The sequence below is a fragment of the Passer domesticus genome, chromosome 31 (assembly GCF_036417665.1).
Source record: "Passer domesticus isolate bPasDom1 chromosome 31, bPasDom1.hap1, whole genome shotgun sequence".
In the NCBI taxonomy this organism is placed as follows: Eukaryota; Metazoa; Chordata; class Aves; order Passeriformes; family Passeridae; genus Passer; species Passer domesticus.
Genome location: NC_087504.1, coordinates 1,272,934 through 1,283,122, shown reverse-complemented (window position 1 = coordinate 1,283,122; position 10,189 = coordinate 1,272,934). Strand labels below are relative to the sequence as shown.

At 69.6% G+C, this 10,189-nt stretch overlaps 1 protein-coding gene across 1 annotated transcript in view; it reads left to right on the top strand.

The window, feature by feature from the left end:
* The first annotated feature begins 1,528 nt into the window (after positions 1-1,528).
* TNS2 (tensin 2) overlaps positions 1,529-10,189 on the top strand; it is a 9,046-nt gene continuing 385 nt past the window's right edge. The window contains exons 1-14 of the mRNA XM_064400990.1: positions 1,529-1,594; positions 3,280-3,391; positions 4,419-4,456; positions 4,940-4,978; positions 5,549-5,592; positions 5,825-5,946; positions 7,033-7,083; positions 7,622-7,743; positions 8,100-8,164; positions 8,446-8,529; positions 9,127-9,239; positions 9,315-9,375; positions 9,667-9,736; positions 9,827-9,950. Of these exons, the coding sequence (XP_064257060.1) occupies positions 1,529-1,594; positions 3,280-3,391; positions 4,419-4,456; positions 4,940-4,978; positions 5,549-5,592; positions 5,825-5,946; positions 7,033-7,083; positions 7,622-7,743; positions 8,100-8,164; positions 8,446-8,529; positions 9,127-9,239; positions 9,315-9,375; positions 9,667-9,736; positions 9,827-9,950 (1,111 nt within the window). The remainder of the gene's footprint in view (positions 1,595-3,279; positions 3,392-4,418; positions 4,457-4,939; positions 4,979-5,548; positions 5,593-5,824; positions 5,947-7,032; positions 7,084-7,621; positions 7,744-8,099; positions 8,165-8,445; positions 8,530-9,126; positions 9,240-9,314; positions 9,376-9,666; positions 9,737-9,826; positions 9,951-10,189) is intronic.

The window sequence follows — 10,189 nt, the reverse complement described above, 5'->3', positions numbered from 1 at the left end:
CATTTTCTTCCTCCTCTTTCCTTCTTTTTCCTTCTCCTTCCTCCTTCCCTCTGTCCTTCGTCCCATTCTTCCTTCTCCTTCCTCATTAACTTTCCTCCTTCCATCTTCTTCCTCCTCATCCATAATTCTTCATCCTCTTCCTCCTCCTCCTTTTTCATTTTTCCTCCTTCACCTCCATCCTGATCCCTCCTTCTCTGCGTCCTTCCATTCCTCCTCCGCCCCCGCTAATTAACAGTAATTAATTGGGGGCGCGGGCACAGCACCGAGCCCAAGGATGCCGCCCCCCCCTCCCTTCCTCTTTCCCGGCTCTTCCCAACCGCTGGAATGCTGGAGCCCGCCTCCCCCACCGCTGGAATGCGCGCCCCCCCCGCGGCGGCTCCGGCCCCACAAAGGGGGGTCTGTCCTGGCCGGGGGAGGGGGGGACCCCAAGGGCCGGGACAAGGGGACGCTGCCAACCCCAAACCGGGAGGGGCCCTGATCAGGCCCCTCAATCCCCTCTGCGCCTCAAAGCCCTGGGGCCCAAATCCTCCTCCTGCACCCCAAAAAGCCCCTACCCAATTCCCCTCCTGACCCCCGATTCCCTCCCTGCACCCCAACCCCCCCCGCACAATAACCCGAACCCGGCCCTGCACCCCAAAACCCTCCTTGCACCCTAATTCCTCCCCTCCTTCAATACCCCCCCAAAGCCCACCAAGACCCCCTGTACCCCAATTCCTCCCCTTGAAACGAGCTTCCCCCCCAGTGGCCCCCCGAGAGAGGGGGGGCATCCCCTGCATCCCGGGACTGTGTGGGGACCCTCGAGCCCCCCCAGACCAACATCCCCCACCCCGAGTCTGGGGGTCCCATGGGCTGAGGATCCCCTTTCCCACCGAATCGGGGGGTCCCGTGGGGGGGTCTCAGCCTCCCCCTTCTCCTTGACTTTGGGGTCACCATGGGGTGTGTCCAACCCCCCCGTTCCCCCGGAGTTTGGGGGTCCCGGGGGCCCGCGGGGCTGATTAGCAGGGGGGCGGTGGGAGGAGGAGGAGGAGGAGGATGAAGAGGGGCGGGGGCAGCGCCAGGAAGGTGCCGGGGGGAGCTCGGGAGGAATTTTGGGGGAACCTGGAAGTGAGGAAGGGGGAAACTGAGGCAGCGTCAGCAGAGGGAGGTGTCACCCCGCGTGTCCCCCCTGTGTCCCGACCCCTGTCTCCCCTGTGATCCTCGCGGTGTCCCGTGTCCCCCCGTGTCCCCCCCCGTGTCCCCCCGTGTCCGCCCCGCGTGTCTCTGTGCGTCCCCCGCGTCTCCTCCTTGTCCCCCCTATGTCCCTGCCGGTGTCCCCTCCCCGTGGCCACACGTGTCGTTCCCGTGTCGTCCCCCCCGTGTCCCCCCCGTGTCCGTGTCCCCCCCCGGCACGGGAAGCGGCTCCGGGCTCGCGGAAACGGCCCCTCCCCGCGCGCCTTCGGCCACGGAGCCGCCGGCGGGACCCGCGGGGAGCCCCGCGACGCCCCCCGGGAGCGCCTGGGACCCCCCGAGGTCCCCGCGGAGCCCCCCCATGAAGCCCCCCGGGGCCGTGGGGACGCTGCTGCGCGCGCTCGGCCGCCGCGATGGCCCCGACACGGTAGGACCGGGGGAGCTCCCGGTGTGGGTGGGGGTCCCGCGTGGGGTGGGGACCCCCGTGGGGAAGGGGGGGGGCTGGCTACGGTGGGGAGAAGCGGGGGGACCCCTCCCGTGGCGACCCCGCGGGGTTCCCGCCCCAGCCGCCCCCTCCCCACGCGTGACGCTGGGTGACCGGGGGGGGCAAGCCCGGTCTGACCCTCCCCTCGCCCCCCGCCGCCCCTCCCCATATTTTCCCACGCTCACCCCGCGCCTCCGCTTTCCCTTTTCCCCCCTTTTTCCCCTTTTTCCCACTTTTCCCCACTTTTCCCCGTTTTTTCCCACGCCCCTCCCTGCCCGTCCCACGCCCCCCCCGCCGCCCCCTCCCACCGCACGCGCTCCCACGCCCCTCCCCCTCCGTGGGAACGGCGGGGTCGTCCCAGGGGTCGCGGCTTCCTGGGCTGGGCCCGCTTCCTGCGGGACTCGCTGTCCGTGGCCGGCGGCCAGCGGGGCCGGGGGGACACGGGGGGGGACACGCGGGACGACACCGGGGGGGGGACACGGGCAGGAAGACGAGGGGACACGGGGGGACAGTGGGGGTGGGACATGGGGGACGCGGGGGTGGCACGGGGAGTGACATGTGGGACACGAGGGGCTCGCGGAGGGGACATGGGGGACACGGAGGTGACGCAGGGACGACATGGGGGGGACAGGAGCGGGGTCCGAGAGGGGACACAGGGGAGGACGGGGGGGGGGACATGGTGGGGGACACATGCGGGGACACGTGTGGCGTCATGGAGGGGACACGGGTGACACGGAGGAGACGCGGAGCCGTCAGTGAGAAGCCACGGAGGGAACACGGGGGACACCGAGGGGACAAGGGGGTGACACTTGGGGACACGTGAGGGGGACAGAGGGGTCGGGGGGTATCCAGGGGGGCGACACGGAGGTGACACGATGGGAACTGGGTGGGACTGGGGGCAGCACTCGGGGGGGTCACCGAGGGGACCCGGGGACGACACGGGGGGTTCACAAAAGAGACACAGAGGGTGACAGGGGGGACATGGGGGACACGAGAGGTGGCATCGGGGGGACAGGAGAGGTGGCATCGGGGGGACATGGAGGGGACAGGAGAGGTGACATCGGGGAAGATATGGGGGGACACGAGAGGTGACATCAGGGAGGACATGATGGGGACACGAGAGGTGACATCAGGGGGACATGAGAGGTGGCATCGGGGGGACATGGAGGGGACAGGAGAGGTGACATTAGGGGGGGACATGGAGGGGACAGGAGAGGTGGCATCGGGGGGACAGGAGAGGTGACATCGTGGGGACATGGAGGGGACAGGAGAGGTGACATCGGGGGGACAGGAGAGGTGGCATCGGGGGGACAGGAGAGGTGACATCGGGGGGACATGGAAGGGACAGGAGAGGTGACATCGGGGGGACAGGAGAGGTGGCATCGGGGGGACAGGAGAGGTGACATCGGGGGGGCATGGAGGGGACAGGAGAGGTGACATCGGGGGGACAGGAGAGGTGGCATCGGGGGGACAGGAGAGGTGACATCGGGGGGACATGGAGGGGACACAAATGGGAGACGGGGGGGGTTGTGGGGGTGGCACAGAAGTGACGCGAGCAGAGCCTGCCATGGCAGTGGCGCGGGGAGGACATGGAGGGGACACGCGGTGACCGCCCCGTGTGTCCCCAGCCCAGGCCGTCCCCTGCCGCGCCCCACGCGTTCCGCGAGCGGAGCCTGCGCCGGGGGGCGCCCTGCGGGGGCTGCGGGACCCCCCTGGGACCCCACGGGCTCGTCTGCAGAGGTGACACACCGGGACACCCCCGGGGACACACCCGGGACACACCGGGACACCCCCGGGACACACCGGGACACACCGGGACACACCGGGACACCCCCGGGACACACCCGGGACACACCGGGACACACCGTGGGGGCTGGATGGGGCGGGGGGGGTTACTGGGGACAGTGGGGCTGGGCCTGGGAGGTTACAGGGGGCACTGGGAGGGCACTGGGCAGTTACTGGGAGCACTGGGAGGCCCCGGGGCAGTTTCTGGGAGCACTGGGAGGACACTGGGCACTTAACTGGGAGCACTGGGGGGTTCCTTGGGTGGTTACTGGGGTCACTGGGCACTTACTGGGAGCACTGGGAGGACACTGGGCACTTAACTGGGAGCACTGGGGGGTTCCTTGGGTGGTTACTGGGGTCACTGGGCACTTACTGGGAGCACTGGGAGGGCACTGGGCAGTTACTGGGAGCACTGGGGGGTTCCTTGTGTGGTTACTGGGTCACTGGGCACTTACTGGGAGCACTGGGAGGGCCCGGGGCAGTTTCTGGGAGCACTGGGGGGGTTCCTTGTGTGGTTACTGGGGGCACTGGGCACTGACTGGGAGCACTGGGAAAGCACTGGGGAGTTACTGGGAGCACTGGGGGGTTCCTTGGGCGGTTACTGGGGTCACTGGGCACTTATTGGGAGCACTGGGAAAGCACTGGGCAGTTACTGGGGGCACTGGGGGGTTCCTTGGGTGGTTACTGGGGTCACTGGGCACTTACTGGGGGCACTGGGGGGTTCCTTGGGTGGTTACTGGGGTCACTGGGCACTTACTGGGGCACTGGGAGGGCTCTGGGGAGTTACTGGGAGCACTGGGAGGCACTGGGCAGTTACTGGGAGCACTGGGGGGTTCCTTGGGCGGTTACTGGGGTCACTGAGAGTTCACTGGAGGCAGTGGGCGGTTACTGGGGATACTGGAGGTTGCTGGGGCAGCGGGAGGGTATGGGGGGGTACTGGGGGGTCCCTGGGGTTCCTGATTTCGCCGTTGTCCCCCCCCAGTTTGCAAAGTCGCCGCCCACAAGAGATGTGAGAGCAAGGTACGGGGGGGGGCGGGGGCGTCACCCAAGGGCGGGGGGCCCATTTGGGGCTGGGGTCCCACTTGGATGACCCCCGTGTCCTCCTGCAGGTGACGTCACCGTGCCAACCTCTGCCCCCGCCTGAGCTGGTGAGTGGGGGCGGGGCGCGACCCCCCCGGAGCCGCCGGGCAGGACCCGAGACCCCCCAAATCCCGCTCGAGACCCCCAAACCCCGAAGCACCCCCGGGCAGGAGCCCCCTACCCACCTCGGGACCCCCAAACCCCCCGGCAGGATCAGGGACCCCACGGAAGGGGTGAAAGCCCCCAAGCCCCCCCGAGCAGGAGACGGGACCCCCCCCTCGGGACCCTCATGTCAGGACCCGGCACCCCCGATATTCCCGCTGGACCCTGAGCCCCCCAAATCCCCCTCGGGACCCCCCCCGGGCAGGACCCTGCCCCCTGCCGGGTGGTCGGGCCCCCCCAGACCCCGCTGTGCCCCTCCAGAGGCGGAACACGGCCCCGGTGCGGCGCAGCGAGCGCGTGGTGAGACCCCCGGCACCCCCAAACCCCTGAATCCCCTCGACTCACTGACCCCTAATCCCCCTCCCAGAAACCCCCTAAATCCCCCCCCGGAACCCCCCTCGACTCACTGACCCCCCCCCCGTGACCCCTAACCCCCCCCCGGGAACCCCCCAAATCCCCCCCGGAACCCCCCAAACCCCCCTGACCCTCCCCAGGAGTTGGGGACCCCCCCCACATCCCCGTGACTCTGCGGTGTTTTGGGGACCCCTCTGACACCCCTTTGCCCCCACCTTACCCATCCCTGACCCCTCTTGACCCCCCCCCACCGCCTCCCGACCCCCTTCATGTTTTGGGGACCCCCCTGCCCGTCCCCTTGACCCCACGCCGGTGTTGTGGGGACACCCCAAGTGCCCCCGGCCCTCCCCTCCGTGTTTTGGGGACCCCCCTGACCCCCTCCTTTGCCCGCCCTGCCTTGGCCCCTTCCCCACCCCCGTGTTTGGGGACAGCCCTTAACTCCCCCCACCCTTTGGGTCCCCCCCGACCCCCCTTTTGCCCCCCCCCCGTTTTTGGGGCTCCTCCGGGACCCTCCAGGGCTCCTCGCTCGACAGCGCCCCCCAGCGGAGCACGCTGCCCAGGTACGGGGGTCTCGGGGGGGGTCTCGGGGGGGGTCTGGGGGGGTCTCGGGGAATTTCGGGGAGATCCCGAGAGGTTTTGGGGCGCTGGGGGATCCCGGGCGGGGTTGGGGTGTTGGGGGGCGGTTTAAGGGGGTCGGGGGGCGCTGGGGGTCGGGGGTGCTGGGGGTCGGGGGTGCTGGGGGTCGGGGGTGCTGGGGGTGCCCCCCCAGTTCTGAGCCGCTCCCCCCCCCAGGACCCCCCGCGCCCCCAGCCCCGAGCCCCCCCCGTTCCCGCAGCTGGACCTGGCCTTCGTCACCGAGCGCATCCTGAGCGTGGCCGTGCCGGGGGGCGAGGGGGGCCCGGGGGGCACCTGCGGCACCTGGCCCGGCTGCTGGGGGCGCGGCACGGCCCCAACTACACGGTGAGCGGGCGGCGGGGCAGCGGGGGCAGCAGCGGGGCTACTGCTGGGGCTACTGGGGCAACTGCTGGGGCAACTGGGGCAACTGCTGGGGCTACTGGGGTAACTGGGGCTACTGAGGCAGCAGGGCAAATGCTGGGGCAACTGCTGGGGCTACAGCGGGGCAGCTGGGGCTACTGGGGCAACAGTGGGGGCTGCTGGGGCTACTGGGGCTGCTGGAGCTACTGGGGTAACTGCTGGGGCTACTGGGGCAACTGCTGGGGCAGCAGCTGGGGCAACTGGGGCATCTGGGGCAACAGCGGCGGCAGCTGGAGCAACTGCTGGGGCAGCAACTGGGGCTGCGGGGCAACTGGGGCAGCTGGGGCAACTGCTGGGGCAACTGGGGTAGCAACTGGGGCAACAACTGGAGAAACAGCTGGGGCAAAAACTGGGGCTACTGGGGCTACTGGGGCAACAGCGGGGGCAACTGGGGCAGCTGAGGCAACTGCTGGGGCAGCTGCTGGGGCAGCAACTGAGGCTGCTGGGGCTGCTGGAGCTACTGGAATAACTGGAGCAACTGCTGGGGCAACAGCTGGGCAACTGGGGTAGCAACTGGGGCAACAGCAGGGGCAACTGGGGCAACTGCTGGGGCAGCAGCTGGGGCAATAATTGAAGGCAACAACTGGGGCAACAACTGGAGAGAAACAGCTGGGGCAAAAGCTGGGGCAGTGAGAGCAACAATTGGGGTAGCCTGGGCAGCAGCTGGGGGTAACTGGGGCAACAATGGGGCAACAGCTGGGGTAACTGGGGTAATAGCTGGGGTAACTGGGGTAACAGCTGGGTAACAGCTGGGGTAACTGGGGTAACAGCTGGGGCCCCCGGGGCGGCTCTGGGGGCTCTGGGGGAGCTGCGGGGGCAATGGAGGGGGTCGAGGGGGGCTCTGGGGAGGGGGGATAAGACACGAGGGCCCCAGGGTGGCGGGGCTGGGGTTTTTGGGTTCCGGGGCAGTTTTGGGGCGGGGCCGGGGGGTCCGGGCTCCCCCCGACCCCGCCCTGCCCCCGCAGATCTTCAACCTGGCCGAGAAGCGCCGCGACCTCACGCGCCTGAACCCCAAAGTGAGGGGGGGTCCGGGGGCCTCGGGGGGGTTGTGAGGGTCCCCCCGGGGGATGGGGGGCTCGCGGGGGGTCCCGGGGTGCGTCCCGCGGGTTTGGGGGTCCCACGGGGTTGGGAGGGGGTGGGGGTGTCCCGGGGGCGTTATTGGGGTCTCGGGGGTCCGGGGGATCCCGGGGGGTCCCTGGGGTGTTATGGGGGTCTCGGGGGTGCTGGGGATGTCCGGGGGTGGGCACTTGGGGGTCTCGGGGCAGCCCGGGAGGTTTGGGGTGTCCCGGTGGGTTTGGGGTGTCCGGGGGAAGTTTGGGTCCCCCGGTGGGTTTGGGGTGTCCCGGGGGGGGTTGGGGTCCCCCGGTGGGTTTGGGGTCCCCCGGTGGGTTTGGGGTGTCCGGGGGAGGTTTGGGGTGTCCCGGTGGGTTTGGGGTCCCCCGGTGGTTTGGGGTGTCCCAGGGGGGGTTTGGGGTCCCCCGGTGGGTTTGGGGTGTCCCGGTGGGTTTGGGGTCCCCGGGGGGTTTGGGGTGCCGGCTCTGAGCCCCCCCCCAGGTTCTGGATTTCGGGTGGCCGGAGCTGCTCGCCCCCCCCCTGGAGCTGCTCTGCTCCATCTGCAAAGCGCTCGAGGGGTGCCTGGGGGGGCACCCCGGAACGTGGCCGTGCTGCTCTGCAAGGTGGGAGCCCGGGGGGGCCGGGGGGCTGGGACGGCGGGGAGGGGGCTGGGGGGCACTGGGGGGCACTGGGGGGGCACTGGAAGGTACTGGGTGGTGCTGGGGGGCACTGGGGGTTACTGGGGGTCTCTGGGGGTTACTGGGGGTTACTGGGATGCGCACAGGGCTGTGGGGGGCACTGGGGGAGCACTGGGAGGGGCACTGGGAGGCACTGGGTGGTACTGGGGGGGGCACTGGGGGTCACTGGGTGGTGCTGGGGAGACTCTGGAGACGCTCGGGGGGCTCTCGGAGCTGTGGGGGGGTACTGGGGGGTGCTGGGGGGTTCTGAGGGTCCTCACCCGTCCCGTCTCCCCCCCCAGGGCAGCAAGGCCCCGGTCGGGGTGGTCGTGGGGGCGTTTCTGCACTACAGCGACGTGTGGGGCAGGTGAGGGGGGCCGGGGGGACTTTGGGGATCGGGGGGGCTTGTGGGGATAACTGGGGGGCTTTGGGTGTTTCTAGGAGGTTATGGGGGTTGGGGGGCAGAGCGGGGGTCCAAAGGAGGGTTCTGGGGTTCCTGGGGGGGTGAGGGGTGTCCTGGGTGGGGGTTAAAGGAGGGTTGGGGCTGTGGAGAAACCCTGCGGGTTTGGGGGAGTCTTGGGGTCCCGGGGGGGTCGCGGGGGGTCTCGGGGGCTTTGGGGGTACCTCACCCCCCTTGCCCCCTCCCAGCCCCGAGCAGGCGCTGAACGCGCTGAGCATGAGGAGATTCTGCGAGGAGAAACTGGGGGGGGTCCTGCAGCCCTCCCAGCGCAGGTGGGGGCCGGGGGGGCCGGGGGGGCCATGGCGGGGCTCGGGGTGTTCGGGGCTGATTTGGGGGGAGCGGGTTCTGGGGGGTTTTGGGGTGACTTTTGGGGTGTTCGGGTGATTTTGGGGTGGGTTTTAGTGTTCTAGGGGTAACTTCTGGTGTGGTTTAGGGTGATTTTTGGGGTGGTTTTGGGGTGGTTCTTAGGGGTGGTTTGGGGTGGTTTTTGGCGAGGTTTCAGTTGGTGTTGGGGGTCGTCTCGAGGGGATTTTTTGGCATGCTTTTGGTGTGGTTTTGGGGGTTTAGAGCGGTTTGGAGGTTTGGGGCGGTTTGGGGGTTTGGGGCGGTTTTGGAGCGGTTTTGGGGGTTTGATGTGGTTTTGGGGCGGTTTTGGGGCGGTTTTGGAGGTTTGGGGCGGTTTTGAGGGTTTGGTGTGGTTTTGGGGCGGTTTTGGAGGTTTGGGGCGGTTTTGGGGCGGTTTTCGGGGTTTGGTGTGGTTTTGGGGCGGTTTTGGGGTGGTTTTGAGGGTTTGGTGTGGTTTTGGGGCGGTTTTGGAGGTTTGGGGCGGTTTTGGGGCGGTTTTGGGGTTCCACCCGTGCCCCCCCCAGGTACACGGAGGATTTCGGGGCGCTGCTCTCGGGGCGGCTCCGCCTGAACAGCTCCCCCCAGTTCCTGCACCACGTCCTGCTGCCCCCCCTGCCCGCCTACGACCCCCCCGACGGTCAGTTTGGGGCGGGGGGAGGGCCCCCGGCAGCCCCCAGAGCCCCCCCAGTAACTGCCCCCTGTCTCCCCCCAGGCTGCCGCCCCTTCCTCAAGATTTACCAATCGCTGCAGCTCGTCTACACCTCGGGGGTCTAGTGAGTGACCCCCCCCCCCAATCTGACCTCCCCTGCACCTCGGGGGTCCCGCAGCCTCCCAAAGCCCACTCCCACCCTGCTGTGCCTGGGGGGCGTCCCGGGCCCTCCCCCACCCCACTGTGCCCAGCTGGGGGTCCCGGGGGCGCCCCCAAACCTGACCTGCACACCCGACCCCCCCACTTTGAGGGCTCCAGGGGCTCCCCCCAGTTTCCCCCAGCGCTCCGTGGGTGCCGAGGTTTCAGACACCCCCCCCAAAATGACTGACCCCCCCCAACGCCCCCCTTTTCCCAGCAGCCCCCCCGCCTCGCAGCCGCTCTGCGTCACCCTGGAACCGGCGCTGCTGCTCAAGGGGGACGTGATGGTGAGGGGGGGCCCGGAGGGGGGACCCCCGCCCTTGGGGTGTGACCCCGGCCGAGCCCCCCCCTCACCTGTGCCCCCCCTGCCCCCCCAGGTGCGCTGCTACCACCGGCGGCGGGGGGGGCGCGAGGCGGTTTTTGGGGTGCAGTTCCACACGGGGACCCTGCGCGGGCCCCGCCTGAGGCTGCGCCGGGACGAGCTGGACCTGGCCTGGCAAGGTGGGGCACGGGGGGGCCGGGGGGGGCCGGGGAGTGCGGGGCTGGGGGGGGTCGGGGGGAGTTTGGGGGTGCTTAGGGGGCTGGGGGGGCTCGGGAGGAGTTTGGGGGTGCTTAGGGGGCTGGGGGCTCGGGAGGAGTTTGGGGGTGCTTAGGGGGCTGGGGGGCTCGGGAGGAGTTTGGGGGTGCTTACGGGACTGGGGGGGGCTCGGGGGGTGCCCGGAGGGGCCAGGGCACGGGGG